Source organism: Ranitomeya variabilis, chromosome 3, assembly GCF_051348905.1.
Source record: "Ranitomeya variabilis isolate aRanVar5 chromosome 3, aRanVar5.hap1, whole genome shotgun sequence".
Taxonomy (NCBI): Eukaryota; Metazoa; Chordata; class Amphibia; order Anura; family Dendrobatidae; genus Ranitomeya; species Ranitomeya variabilis.
The window spans coordinates 486,090,230-486,106,187 of NC_135234.1; the positions used below are offsets into that span (position 1 = coordinate 486,090,230).

General features: G+C 44.6%; 1 protein-coding gene across 2 annotated transcripts in view; it reads right to left on the reverse strand.

The window, feature by feature from the left end:
* Nucleotides 1-15,624, reverse strand: part of TFG (trafficking from ER to golgi regulator) — a 40,067-nt gene extending 24,443 nt beyond the window's left edge. Inside the window, exons 1-2 of one of the 2 annotated variants that reach the window (XM_077296762.1) lie at nt 15,387-15,624; nt 3,338-3,547 (exon numbers count right to left, since the gene is read on the reverse strand). In XM_077296762.1, the coding sequence (XP_077152877.1) occupies nt 3,338-3,521 (184 nt within the window). In that variant the 5' untranslated portion in view covers nt 3,522-3,547; nt 15,387-15,624. The remainder of the gene's footprint in view (nt 1-3,337; nt 3,548-15,386) is intronic. The other variant, XM_077296761.1, reaches the window with a different exon arrangement.
* Between the last annotated feature and the right edge of the window lie 334 nt (nt 15,625-15,958).

Genomic DNA, 15,958 nt, shown 5'->3' on the forward strand with positions numbered 1-15,958 from the left:
ATCGGCAGGAGACAGTGGCGTTTCTTGAAGGACTGGCGCTTCCGAGGTTGAGTGATGTGGATAGAGAGAGCTTGGAGACTCTCATCACGGAGGAGGAACTGGGTCGGGCATTACAATCTATGGCTAATGAGAAGGCGCCTGGTGTGGATGGATTTCCCGCTGAGATCTACAAAAATATGGGGGAGATGCTAATTCCCAGATTAAAGGTGGTCCTAGATGAGGCTAAGAGTAGAGGGTATCTGCCAGCATCCATGCGAGAAGCCATAATAACAGTAATTCCTAAGGAAGGGAAAGACTTAGGGCAGCCTGAATCATACAGTCCGATTTCCTTACTCACTGTTGATGTCAAGCTTCTGGCCAAGGTGTTGGCGACTAGGTTGACGAGTGTCATCTCCGGCCTGGTGCACCCAGACCAATCTGGCTTTATGCCTGATAGATACACGGCGGTCAACCTACGGAGATTGTTTTTGAATCTGCAGCTTAGGTCCGACAACTGTGGCCAGAGAGTCATTGCATCTTTAGATGCCCATAAGGCATTCGACAGTGTGGAATGGGGATATCTCTGGCAGGTATTGCAGTGTATGGGGTTTGGCTCGCAGTTTGTGTCCTGGATTCGGCTGCTATACTCGCGGCCGGTGGCTAGAGTCAGGGTGAATGGGGAGTTATCAAGGACTATACATTTAGCTAGAGGAACGAGACAGGGGTGTCCACTCTCTCCTCTTTTGTTTGCCCTGGCTGTGGAACCGCTGGCTGCTAGGCTTCGACAGTCGGACGAGGTATCTGGGTTTAAATATGGGATGATTGAAGAAAAGGTGGCGCTGTACGCGGACGACATCCTACTGTTTCTGGCTGACCCGGTCGTTTCCTTGGGGGTGCCATTGGGCTTATTGAAAGACTTGGGGCATTGTCGGGGCTGATGATAAATTGGAGTAAGTCTATATTGTTTAAGGTAGACGATGTGGGGGACGAGGGGAGTGAGCCGCTGGAGGATGGGCGATTGAGGGTGGTAGGTCAATTTAAATATCTTGGGATATGGATCTCGATGCCTGTTGCGGACTACATGCAAAAGAATCTGACTCCAATCTTGAGTATTCTTAAGGAAAAAGTGGATGCTTGGATTAAGTTGCATTTATCTGTGGTAGGCAAGGTGAATCTCATCAAAATGATTCTGATGCTGAAAATCCTATATGTTCTCCATAAGGCGCCAGTTTGGATACCACGGGGGAAATTTAGGCAGATTAACTCCCTGTTTAGAAAGTTGGTATGGGGGGGGACGTCACCCACGGATCAGGCTGGAGACGCTTCAGCGACCCAAGGATGAGGGGGGCTTGGCGTTGCCTAACCCTTAAGTATATTTTCTTGCAGCCCAGAGTCAGCACTTGAAGGGCTGGGCGTTTGAGGGTTCGTCCAGTGCGGTGCAGCAACTGATGGAAAAAGTTACAAACAGAAGACCGGTAGTGCAGTGTCTAGAGGATGGATCCCTGGGGGCCTTGGGGAAATCGTATCCCACTATACTATTGATATGTAAGTTGTGGGGTAGACTGAGACACATATGTGGGATTAAAGGTCTGACCAGGTTCTCCCCGATATGGCATAAAAATAACTTACCGGAATTTGTCGCACTGGGGGTATTACCAGAATGGCAGACCATGGGAATTCAATATGTGTATCAGATAATTGAGCAGGGGGAGTTGAAATCCTTTTCCCGATTGCGTTCAGAGTTTGGTTTTGGGCCTAAGGGGAAATATCAATATTTGCGGTTGAGGCACGCATTTGGAGCTAAAATAGGGACTGAAATGTCAGTATTCAAAGGGATATAGTGTTGGAATATATCTGTGGTGAAGGGTCTACTAGGGGGGTTATTTCTACTCTTTATAAAGACTTGCTGCATACTTACTTTCTGGGATGTCCGATCACGGCAAGAGCTAGGTGGGAGAGAGATGTGGGCCCAATGGAGAATGAAACTTGGGAATCTGTGCTGGAATGGGTCCCAAGGCTGTCACTGAGTGAGCCGTATAGACTTTCACAGCTCTATGTGATACACAGAGTCTATAAATCACCGGAGGTGTTGTTTAAAGCAGGTTTGCGTGACGACTCTGAATGCCAAAGGTGTAGGTCCGCAGATGCTAACATATTTCATATGATGTGGACATGTCCGAGACTGGCTGCTTTTTGCTTGGTGGTTTTGAGTCGAGTGGAAAGTGCGTACAAATGCACGGTGCCAAGAGACCCGTTGGTGTGCTTGCTGGGATGTGTGGATGAGATTGGAGTGGATAACAACCTGAAGATTGCCACTGCCAGATTACTGTATATGGCCCGAAAGGTAATAGCGCGAAATTGGATTAAGGATGAGCCGCCTACAAGAAGGGAATTTCTTCAGTATGTAAAACAGGGCCTAATATTCGAAAAAGGGATTTATAAGAAAAGAGGGAAATTAGGAACCTTTGATAAATTGTGGTCTCCGTGGGTTGTCATGGGATAGGTTTACTATTAACGAAGGATGCATAATATGAGGCATGCAGATCTACATGTGATGATAGTAACTTTATAGTCCTGATGGTTAAGTTAATAAAGGAGGTGGGCTGTCTGTTTGGGAGGGGGTGGTTTAAGTTGGGAATGGGGGGGTTTGGTTTGGGGTGAAAACTTTGTATTGAAATATAAGAATGTAACAAGTAAATTGTCATGTGATCCTAAATAAAAATTTTAGTTTAAAAAAAAAAAAAAAGAAAAAAAAAAAAAAGGGGGAAGGGACATTAAAAACAATTTATTTCAATTAACACCAAAATGTGAAAAGGAATTTTCTCCCCTAATAAAAGAGTTGTATTGGATGTTATATTAGAGAAAAGGTGACAAATTAGAATGGTAGGCGTTGTGTATTGTCATGCCAAATATGAACACCAAAATTCTGGCAAAAGCCAATTCAATCAAGACGTGCTGTAAAGGGGTCTAAAGAGGTGCCACATTTATCCCAGTGGCTCATACTGGATAATGAACCTGGAGCATATACCAACTGTTACGTCTAAGACTCTGCTGTCTATGTAGTTATTCAGATTACTAGTTACATTGAGAATTGTTCACACAAAACTGGTACTATTCATGCCCATAATGATGTGAACATGAATGGCGATTTAGAGCATTACAATGGATGAATTTTCATGGATCTCCCCTAAAGTCGCTGACATGTGCAAGCAAACAAATGTGGGCAAATTCTGGAGACCATCCATGAAGAAAAGGCCAGTCACTGTCCACAAAGGCCCAGATTGGGTTAATATGACATTTATGTTGAAAGATTACTAAAAAAAAAAACAAAAAAAAAAAAAAAAAAACAAGAACTTGCCTTCATCTTTATACTTGATGGTAACTTCATCGTTCGTCAAGAGTTTCCCCCGGAAAACCCTCTGCATCATCAAGACCAGCTCATCATAAGTGATGTCCTCATTGTGAATGGGAATTCTGCGGATGTCCTCCCCAAGCTGAGCTTTAATGATCAGCTTGCCGCTTAAGTCCAGCTGTCCATTCATGGTGGACTCCGTGATGACTGAGGCAGCTTTATGGAAAAGGAAGAAAGACAGAGACATTTTACAATTTCAAATACAATTGGGAGTTCACACAGACATGTGCAGCATTCAGCTGTATGGTCAAATCTACAAAGATCAGGGCCGAGGGCACCTGAGGGGGCTGGGAATTGCAGTTCATACACAGACCAAAAAATAGCTGTATGAATCTAGCCTAAAGGGAACCTGTCAGGAGATTTTCTGTCACTAAACAACTTGCCTTTAAAATCCCAAGTAGGGTTTTAAATCCAAGCTCAACTATCATTTTGGCCGCAAATGGCTATTGTGCATAGTTACTAGTATGTTGACCATATCATTTGTATGCATATTTTCCTACTCCATGCTGCATAAACATCAAAGATTATTAGAGGAACATAACCGGAGATTTGCTATGTGCACACATAGGAAATGTGGTCAGAATTTTCTGCACTAAATCTGCATCTCCTGGCAGAAAACGCAGGTGCAGATTTGATACAGTTTCTGTGCAGTTTTTACCAGTGCAGATTTTTATCATGGAGGGGTGCAGAAACGCTGCAGAACTGCACAAAAGAAGTGACATGCGCTTCTTTGAAATCTGCAGCGTTTCTGCGCAGATTTTTCTGCACCATGTGCACAGCTTTTTTTTTTTCACATTGATTTGCATTGTACTGTAAATCACAGTGCAGTTCTGCACCAATTCTGCACTAAATCTGCATCGTGTGCACATACCCTAAGGCCATGTTCACACTTTGCGGCGTCCCTCTGCGGGTTCTCCCGCAGCAGATTTGATAAATCTGCAGGGCAAAACCGCTGCGGTTATCCCTGCAGATTTATCGCGGTTTGTTCCGCGGTTTCCGCTGCGGGTTTCCGCCTATACTATTGATGCTGCATATGCAGCAATATGCAGCATCAATAGTAATGTTAAAATAAAAAAAAAAAAGTTTATATACTCACCCTTTGACGTCCCGATCTCCTCGGCGCTGCACCCGGCGGTCCGGTTCCAAAGATGATGTGCGAGAAGGACGCTTCGTGACGTCGCGGTCATGTGACCGCGACGTCACCGCAGGTCCTGTTCGCACAGCAACTCTGACCGGCCGGCCGCGTGCAGCGCTGAGAGGTGAGTATAACATGATTTTTTATTTTAGTTCTTTTTTTTTTTTTTTTTTTTTTTTTTACACACAAATATGGTTCCTCTCCTCCACCCCGGGTACCACCCGCACATTATCCGCTTACTTCCCGCAACGTGGGCACAGCCCCATGCGGGAAGTAAGCGGTTCAATGCATTCCTATGGGTGCAGAATCGCAGCGATTCTGCACAAAGAAGTGACATGCTGCGGGTTGTAAACCGCTGCGTTTCTGCGTGGTTTTTCCCGCAGCATGTGCACAGCGGTTTGCGGTTTCCATAGGGTTTACATGTAAATGTAAATGCAATGGAAACTGCTGCGGACCCGCAGCATCAAAATCGCGGCGGTTCCGCGGTAAAAACCGCAAAATGTGAACATGGCCTTAGGCTATGTGCACACGTTGCGGATTCGGCTTAGGAATTTCTGGTGCGGATTCTGTCTCTCCTGGCAGAAAACGCACCTTTTTTTTTTCTCATTGATTTACATTGTACTGTAAATCAATTGCGGATTTGCAGTGTTTCGGCACTGCAAAAAACGCTGCGGATCCGCAGAGAATCCGCAACGTGTGCACATACCCTAAAACAAAATGAGTAAACACCCAGAGCAGTAAGTAAATAGTGACAGTACATGCAAGTAACATCGGGTACTTGGCCGCTTTTTAGGCTGTGCATTATGTCTACATAGGTTTCCAGAGGAGGTCAGGTCTGGGTCCTGCTCGGCCTACATCTTGCTCTGCCTGCTGGCACATAGGGCCATCCTGACTGAGTACACCTCGTCGTGGTGGGATGGCCCCCAGCTTGTCAATTAAGTATCCTATATTATTTACATGTACTATTATTATTTAATTACTACAGAGCATTTCCTCATTTAGTTTTTAACTTAGGTTATGTTTGCTAATGGCCACCTACACACTGCACTTATACCCAACACGTGTTCCAGATCATTTCTTTGGCTTTACTTATTGGATGAAGCAGATCAGGGGATGTGTATTTGTGTACTAAGAGAGGGTGCAGCCTAAGGATATCACAACCCTTTATCAAAGTTTGCAGAATTATTAGGCAGCTTGTTTTCCTCAGGCAAAATGGATTTAACTATGAAAAGTCAAAAATTGTTAAGGCTTACAGAGGGTTGCAGCACTCAAAATTGCGAACATATAAGGCGTGATTACAGAATCAAAGGTTTTGCTGCAAATGGTCAATATAGTCACAAAAAAAAAAAAAAAAAAAAAAAAAAGTGTTAAAAAGTACAGACACACCAACTATCTTCTAGTGCTGTCATATTCCAGAACTACAAACTGCCTGGGGTGCCCAGAAGTACAAGCTGTTCAGTGCTCTGAGACATGGCCAAGGTAAAGTGGGCTGAAACCCTGCCATCACGGATCAAGACACGTTGAAATGTCAAGACTGGGCCAACAAATATCTGAAGACAGATTATTCAAAAGGTTTAATGGACTAATGAGATGAGTGCGACTCTTGACGGACCAGAAGTATGCTCCCGTGGCGGGATCAGTAACGGTCAGAGACCTCTAAGTCGACACCAGTAAAGTGGAGGAGGGCACTGCTATGAGCTGGTGTTATTACTGATGAACTAGTTGGACCTTTTTTCAAATGGTGGTATAGGAAAGTCTACAATTTTCAAGAAAACCCTAATTTTTATTTTTTTTTTACACTCCACCTCAGGCACTGGAATACTGCACTGCTTGGCAAGCCAGTAAAGGCCTTATAGGGGTTATCCACTACCTTTTCACCCCCATATCCTAGCTTATCAAAACAATACCTTGTGTAATATACTTGTATTAGATGTATAGCTTCTATGCGCACATCTCAGAAGGTATCACATGGTACCAAATTGTTTTGAGATCATTCTTCATCCTCTGTTTTGTCTGATACTTCCTTTTTTCAACACAGGAAATGTGTGAAATAAAAGGAAGTTGTCATTATGCTTTTGTGCTCCTGATAGTGGGTGTAGATGTTCTGGATTGAATGACAGCTTGCCTTAGCATGTGTCCTGAACACACAATTAGTCTGCCTACTGCAAGTCAAGCAAACCGGTTGATTCAACGGTAGAGCAGGGGCCAACACCTTTGCTAGTGCAGTGCTGCAATCTGAATTTCAAAAGCTAATGGGCTATAATGTAATATCTGGGAAAGGCTATTTTAGAATACTGGCATAGACACTGAAGAGTATTGGACATATAATATCATGCCAATGGTTTGTATCCTATGTGGCATCGGATTATAAAACCCCATCAGTGTGCAGCTAGCAGCAGCAGAGGGGCCATGCCTCAAAGGCTATGACAGATTTCACACCTTGGCCAGCTTAGAGCAGGACAAAGGCTGGCTTGCAATATACAGTCATGCTGAAGCTGCAAAAAGAACATTCTAGAAACATTATTGCATAAGGCGTTATGGAGATACTGTACATCAGAGACATAGATCGTGTACATTTCCAAGATCCCCAGAACATGGTGAACACTTGCCTGGGTCTCAAACCGTTCTAGCACCCAGGGGTATAGATATACATAGAACATCTAGTAGAATCCAGGTAGGGAAGGCTTGTTTGGCCTCCACACATAGCAGGGGCCTGGCTGGATCAGATGGTGCCAGAACCGCCAAACTAGAACCAGCAAGAAAGAGTTATGATATTTTGGAGGTTTTAGGTGCAGAGGCAAAGGGAGGGAATTTAGGTTCAGCCCAGATGGCAGGAGGAAGTGACCCAAAGAAGATAAAGTCTAGTCTAGTGTATGACCATGCACTAGGAGAGCAAGAGAAAGAACAATGCATACAGAGTGCCCTCCCAAAAGATAATCAAATTACAAAAATGCAAAATTTATTGAAAAAGATAGTGAACACAATAAAAACATGTTGCGTAGAGGCAAGGTGCGAGTTCATCACATGTGGTGGCATTGGAGGGGTTCTGCATGATTTCTCTGGTGTAATCCTTCACAAGTGGTGGGATTCTGTGTGATTTTTTCTGGTGTGTTCCCTCAAAGACATCTACACATGAAAAGGGAAGAAATTTGAATATCAAACAGTGGTGTGATGGAATGAAAGCTGCAACTGGCAGATACCAAGTGATGGTACCTGCACTGTAAAGGTATGTATTACTATACAAAAAGAGTATGGAACATACTAGCAAGATTAATGAACAAAAAATGAAATTTGTTTGGGTAGTGGATAACTTCTTTAAACCCATGACAACCTTGGATGTATCGTTGCGTCCAATGTTGTGACCCAGCCTTTGATGCAGGATCCGGCGCTGAGCCCACATCTTTCTCTGCACATGACAGCTGATCACTAAACAGACATCAATTAAAGCCCATTGGTGTGATGCTCGGCAGGGAGTATTGCGGAGGACAGTGTACGAGCCCAGTATTGGCCATCCTATGTACCTACAGGCTCATTTAACATTAAGTCTCAGAGTGGATTTTTTCAGAAATGGAAAACCCATCTCCTGCCAGGCTGATCATACTTTGTATTTTATTACCCTACCATGCAATTACGTTGGTAACCCCCGGAGGAAAGAAAGTGCAAGTGTATGGATGAAAGATCATGGCCCATTCTTGCCCACAACAGCCTCCAGTAACCTATGGGACAGAAGTACGTTTCATAATGTTCATTGCTTCGCCAGTCAGTAAGAGATGTTCTAAGACCTCCAAATGTGACAAATCGGTGGGCACATTTCTTCTTCAGTGAGGAGCATATAAACATGCAATCATCCTCTGCACCTTACCAGGACATCTGTTAACAGGGTTGTCCCATGAAACATTTATTACCTTTCCGCAAGATAAAATTACCTATGACCACCGGGACCCCCACTGATAACTAGAACGGTGTCCCAATGCCTCCTTCTTCCTCTCAAAGGTTTGGCTGCATGGAGCAACAGTCGTACCTTAATGCTGCCACTCCATGCTGTATCGGAGAATGACCGACATAGCCAAGCAGTGTTAAGTTTTAGAAAATCATGTGCATGTTTCTCTATTATAGCTGACCTGTAGCATTTTGGCTTTTATTAGGCCTCAGTTGAAGGGGTATCCCTAACTAGGAGATTTATGGCACTTTTAAAGGGGGTCTCTTCATTTCCCACAAAAATGCATACTCTACTTCCAGAGCTAGTATCAAGCCATTGAGTTGGGAATACTTCTGTAGTTAGGGTATTAATCTCCATCACACTGGGAGACCCGGAACTGCATCATGCAGATGGCCCGTAGATCATCATTTCTGTATCGGTCTCATCGTATACAGCACGGTGTGGTGGAGCGCAGCATCTTCTGGGAACCTAACAAATCTCTTCAGTCCCATTAAGGTTTATTCAGACAAATTGGAAAAATTGAAAATTGTGAATGGTTTTTAGATACACAGTCTTGATTTATAGGGACACATTAAACATTTTCTCATTTAATTTTATTAAATCTAAATTGTCCATAACTAACCGAGAATTCTTCCAGTTTATGCAGATTAAACACCAAGCGTTTTTGCTATATGGTCAATGACTGTCTCTCAACCAATTAAGTTTGAGAGGTTATGTAGAAGAGGCCCGTCAACTAAAGGCTTGATATCTGGTATCTATAGGATAATAAACTCCCCCCCCCCCCCCCAGGTAGAAGCCCTCCTATATGATTAAATGGGAGTCTCTCCTTGGGAGGGAGCTGTCCTCTCAGTGTCTGGGCCAAATCCCCTATTAGTACCCTATATAAAGAGAATCACTATAAGATTTTGATGTTCTTGCATCATACCCCAGAGGTCCTCCATAACCTGAACTCCCAGTTCCCGACCACATGCTGGTGCTGAGGTTCAGCAGTCGGATCTTAATAGCACATCTTTTGGTCCTGCCCAGGGGTGGCTGCTTTCTCAGAGTTAGTGAAAGTTTTAATACAAAAGTGGAAGTTAGTCTGGAGCCGCAATCTGCTATGAGTAAATGTTTCTCCTAGAGGGATGGGAAAGAACTCATCTAAATTATTATTGCATATATTAACTGCAGCTAGGTGTTTGATTGCTTTTCAATGGATACGATCCAATCCTCCCTCTTATCATAGCTTATGGAATAGAACTGCTGATAGTCACAGAATGGGATAAATGACCGCTTTACTGTATGCAGAGGTGGACCGATTTCATGTTATTTGGGCTCTGTTGGATTATTTCTGGGCTCAAGACAACCAAGTCCTTTTAGGATTGCTGTACCATTTCCCCTATCCCTTAGGTGTTTATGTCCTAGCTTCTGTTTTTCTGTGGTTATATAACAAAATTTTAAATGAATAAGAGGATGGAGTTTGATTTACTATAGCATCAGGGGTAACGATCCTATGAGGAATGACTGTAAACTTCAGTTTTTTATCAATTTAGCATGCATTTTGTTTCGGTGCCACTAGAGGGAAATATGTCCCATAAGTTAAAATTTAATCTTCTCCATCTCCACTGATTTTCTACTCTGCTTCATATCATAAGAGCTTTGTGTTTACTCGGATTATTAAAATCTATAAAAACCAATAAAAATATTAAAAAAATAAATAAATTGACAGTCATTGAATATCCTGTTTACAAAATCAGACCGTGCTGAACAATCTGTAATGCAATATAATATGTTCTGTCTGCATTGGTTGACGTTGTTTTCAGCAGTGCAGGTCCTATTTAAACAGAAGAATATGCTCCTGAGAACGATGACTTCTTGTGCAGCACAAAAGATCATTTCACCTGACGAACAAGCATTTTGCTCATTTGTGAGGTGTTCGGCAGCCTGTTTAGACTGCGTGAAACAAGCATTCCTAGGAACAGTTAACGATCATTGTGCAATGTAAATGGCCCTTAAAGATGACCTTTCACCAATTTGAGAATGTTAAACTGTCCACATCATGGAACAGCGACTGCAGAGCTGAGTAAAATGTAGTTTTTATTTCTTTAGTTTACCCCCTCCATTGCAGATAGAAGAGCTTGAAAAGTTTAGGTTATTGTTTATGATAAGCCCAACTGGTTATTACTCAAGATTTTTCACTGGGGCATCCATTGCTTCCCCTGCATGAGGATGACCAATCAGAAGCATAACATACAGGAATAAGAAGCAAACTCTACCTTCATAGCTCAGTGTGAGACATGTAATGACAGACAGTGTGCTCTCCTCACAGATCTCACTGCAGAGATGGTGTGATTCCCATGTGCCAGGAGCAGAAAGGAGTATGATTACACAGAGCTTTCATCTCCCAGCAGTCAGTGTGGAAGCTTTGTCTCATTACAAATACTTCCAGCAGCTGTCCACTAACAGGAGTCAGCTCTGTTGTGCTACCTACCCCTCCACACAATGAAAGCTGAAGACTTATTAGTAATCACACGCAGCACTGCTCCCAGCACTTGGCGATCACACAACTGTGCAGTGAGGTCATTACATGTCTCACCCTGAGAATCCTGGTCTCCTCTCAGCGATCATGGGGGGAGTATTCTTCTTTTCTTCAGTATGTTGCTACCTGCTTATGATTGTGTCAATCACATTGGACAAACTATTCTGTGGAAAACAAGGGCAGAAACATAATTAAGGGACTCCGACAACAGAAAATGTTCATCAAACATCAGATGACTGAAAATCATCAATTGATAATAGCGATGTCCCACCTCTTCCTCTACAGCAGACTGAGGGGAAGGAGAATAGGACGTCTTTGAAGGAGACACAAAAGAAGTGGTTGTGGTCTAAGCCCCTGTGGTATTGTAAGCACACACTAAGGGTAGGTGCACACGTTCAGGATTTTTTTGCGTTTTTTTGCTATAAAAAACGTGATAAAATTGCGAAAAAAACCGCTTACATATGCCTCCCATTATTTTCAGTGTATTCCGTATATCTTGTGCAAATGTTGCGATTTTTTTTCGCGGAAAAAATGCATTGCAGAAAAAAAAGAATTAAAATAAAAAATAGTGATATACTCACCTTCTGATGGCCCCGGAAGTCTTCCTGCCTCTCATCGGTGCATGCTCTCTCTCCCGTTCCTATAGATGCTCTGTGTGAAGGACCTGCGATGACGTCACGGTCATGTGACCGCGACGTCATCGCAGGTCCTACACGCAAAGCAACAGCTGAGGAGATCGGGGGCCATCAGAGGGTGAGTATAACCTTTTTTTTATTTTTAACATTATATCTTTTTACTATTGATGCTGCATAGGCAGCATCTATAGTAAAAAGTTGGTCACACTTGTCACGCACTATGTTTGACAAGTGTGACCAACCTGTCAATCAGTTTTCCAAGCGATGCTACAGATCGCTTGGAAAACTTTAGCATTCTGCAAGCTAATTACGCTTGCAAAATGCTAAAAAAAAAAAAAGCGGAAAAAAAAGGGGAAAAAAAAACGCGAAACGCAGCATGCGGATTTCTTGCAGAAAATTTCCGGTTTTCTTCATTTATGCAAGAAATCCTGACGTGTGCACATACCCTAAAGCCTCCCCCCATACACATCAATAAGGACGTGTTTGGCTAACAGTCCAATGTGCATGGGAGCCCCAGAGACTGGATTGTGGGGGGTTATAGATCCAGATTGTCTGACTTCAGACTAAAGAGCCTTTTGTCCTCAATTGATTAACTGCAGAGAAGTCGAGCAGTCGTTCTCTTATACAGAACACAGACAGTAAAGGAGAGCTGACAGATGGCGATCATTCAGCCAGCAGCTAACATCCAGCCAATGTATATGGGGGGCTAACGATGCCAACAAGAATTGGGTAAGCAGCGATATAAAGTGCATGGCATAAAGGAGAGGGCTTGATGAACTCCAAGAAACAGTACAGACTGTTTCTTTTCCAGTCTCTCCCAGTATGAAGGTAAGTGATATCAGAGAACAATAGATGGCATTCAGAAAAACAAACATGGACACCAAAAAGTAAAGTATTGTTCTCTTATTGATTGTACTGTCTAATAAACATAAGAGCAGTCTGGAGGAGGACAGATCAATTGTGTAGAATTGATAGGTGGGAACAGACATTCCCATCTCTGGATGCATCAGAGGCGCTTGGCTTTAGGGGTAAAGCAGCAGCCATATTAGGGGTAAAGGGTAGATATTTTACTAAACTGGCCCTTAAGGTCTACAGCATGGTATTTCTCCATAAGAATACAAATGTAGTCTTCTGAGGCTCCCACAGATACCCTCTGCACTTGGATGCCATCAGCTGTACTACTAGTCCTATAAAAAGCCCCACCCCCCTTACAAAAGCCAAAGTCAGGAGGGATCTGGTAAGGGCAGACTTGGTGAGGTCATGTACTACATGGTCCCCCACTGACCACTCCAGACCTTGGGAATGCTCCCCCTCACATCATACACATCACCCATGACAAACTGGGATACGGGAGACCGTGCTTTACTTCCGTGACTTTAGCTGTCTGGTGCCAGGCTTCTCACTAGTGTGCCAGCAACAATTAATCTACCACGTTCATTATAGAGTGATCTCCATTATATCTCATGACACACAGAACAGTTTTAAGCAACATATTGTGAAATATCAGCCATGAAATAAATGAGCCTCACTGAAACTCATCACATCCATTTGTGTAGAGCCGGGAGGTGGCACCCATAAATCTGGGAGCAGCAGAATGGGCATGGTAGGATTGTCTAGATATGGTTTAGGAATTTTTTTTCCTCATGCTTACAGTACCACTATAGTCCTACGTATATAGCCTGCACTCACCTCGCGGTATGTACATTATCAGAACAGGTCGTCACTTTCTACACATGATGGTAAGAAGGCGTCACCAGGACCCCCATCTGCATTTAAAGGGACTCCTGTCACCCCCTCCAGCCGTTTGAAACTAAAAGAGCCACCTTGTGCAGCGGTAATGCTGCATTCTGACAAGGTGGCTCTTTTAGTTATTGGTGCAGTCAAAGCAGAAATAAAGCGTTTTATAATTTCGCAAAAATACCTGTCTTTAGCCCTGGAGGCAGGTCTTAACCCCCCTGCTGCACACGCTACACTGCCGTCACTCAAGGCTTCTTTGGCGCCGGACGCCGCCCCCTCCGTGCTGTTTTCAAGTCAAATACGGCGCCTGCGCTGTTTTGTTCTGCCTGGGGCAGGCGCAGTGTTTGCTGCCCGTCTGACCTCAGATGCAGTCTCGCAGACTGCGCCTGTGCAACCACCCAGCCCCGCACTGTGCATAATGCATAACACACTGCGGGGCTGGGATTCACAAGCAGGGCGGCCGTGCAGGCGCAGTCTGCGAGACTGCATCTGAGGTCAGACGGGCAGCCTGCCCCAAGCAGAACAAAACAGCGCACGTGCCGGATTTGATTTGATAACAGCACGGAGGGGGCGGCGCCGAAGAAGCCTTGAGTGACGGCAGTGTGGCGTGTGCAACAGGGGGGTTAAGACCTGCCTCCAGGGCTAAAGACAGGTATTTTTGCGAAATTATAAAACGCTTTATTTCTGGTTTGACTGCACTAATAACTAAAAGAGCCACCTTGTCAGAATGCAGCATTACTGCTGCACAAGGTGGCTCTTTTAGTTTCTAACGGCTGGAGGGGGTGACAGTGTCCCTTTAATATGGCAGATGGGTCTTAAGGTCCATTTACATAACACAATTATAGGACAGGACAGGCTGCCAGTCACCCAAAAAACGGGAAACACTCATACATCAGATGAAGTGATCTTCGCTCTTGGCAGCACATCATCCTATCTAAACCGGAGCTGTGCAGGCGAGAACAATGGCAGCCTATGAGTGATCTATTGCTGATCGTACAGTCTGCTCCTGTGTAAACAGGGTATTAGACAACCAGCGTTGGGCGAGTAACCCTGTGGATCGTGCAGTGTAAGTGGACCTCTGGATGACTTCTTACTGACTATAGAAATGGTTGTCTTGAGGGCAACTATTAGAGTTTAAGGACACAGAAGACACAACCCTACAATGTACCATTTATCAGGAGTTCCCCACAAGCTACAGAGACCAATTCTGGAGTAAAGGCTGAGAGGTCACAGTCAGGTGTAACCGAGTTGTGCCAAAGATGCTAAAATGTAGGCGTGTGGGGGCAGGGCACCCGGCTCATCCAGTACGCATCGAGCTGTGGCGTTCCATACACGGAAATCTCAACGTTTCTGGTATTTCGCCAAGAGATCCACACCGCATGTCAGACGCTCCAGTTTCATGGTGAGGCCCCACCTACTCATGAATAGAAAGCCCCGTCACATGATTACGGTGGTCTTGATGAATTAGGCTCAAAGTTCTAACTGGAGTTTGGCTAGGATGGGGAGATCTCTCCCATCCCCCCTTGTATACCTGGCTGCTGGATGACATCATGGGAGCAGACCAGCCATGAGGAATGACATCACGCCTCTGCAATGCACTGATTGGCCATCATCGTACCCTTACACAGCTCCTAGGCCCCCAGACCCTAGTCTGCCTGGCTGTAATGCCCGCTGCTGGCCATATGTACACTGGGGAGATGCCAGGCAGTACTGCAGCACAGGGGGCGCCATCCCCCACCCGGTCACAAAACCTAAACACAGATCTCTAACGTAGACATTGCCCCATAACGCCATGCGGATCACAGACCGCCAGTCACGACATGGCAGCGTTATGTCGCAGACATCATGGGAGCTCTGTAGCGCAGTGACGGGGAGATGGAGTCAGTCTGTCATGTAGTAGGCCTCTCCTGTGTAGGCTACGGAGGGAATGATAGAACCTGTAGTTCCACAGGTAGCCAGGGTCCACTACATGCACACAGGGGGCGCCATAGGGAGGGGCTGGCAGGAGGCACACCCCATCACCCGCTTACCTAGCGCAGCTGCTCGCGCTCCTCGGGTGGAAGAAACAACGCCCGCAGAGAGGCGGCCGGAGCAGGGCGAGGCGGACAATGACTGGAACACTCGTACTGCTTCTGCCCTCCGTCCGCTGTCTGTCCGGCAGCGTCACCCTTCTGTCACAGCCAATCAGATCACCCCCACAGGTGACGCAAAAACACGCATTCTGTACGTGGCATGGACGCCGGCACGCTGCGCAGGCGCGCTTGAGACCGCTGACATTTTTTTTCACATAACTTTATTTATATTTACAGTGACGATTACAATGACAGCAGAGGCTTTCCTTCTTACGATGCTGAAGTTGGTTTCTTATTCGTTCAGTTTCTTATTCGGCTATTTTTTATTTTCTGTTTTTTTAAGTTTTTTGTATAAAAATAAACCATTCTGAGTATATAATAATATGCGGTCATGTGTCCTTTTGTGAATACACTTAAAAACAGATACAAAATTTAGAAGGCTGGCACAAAAATGGGCATCAAAGTGGGCACTGAGGTATGGTATTAAAGGTGTTAAATGGCTTTGTGCCACTGATCTGACACCTGACTTG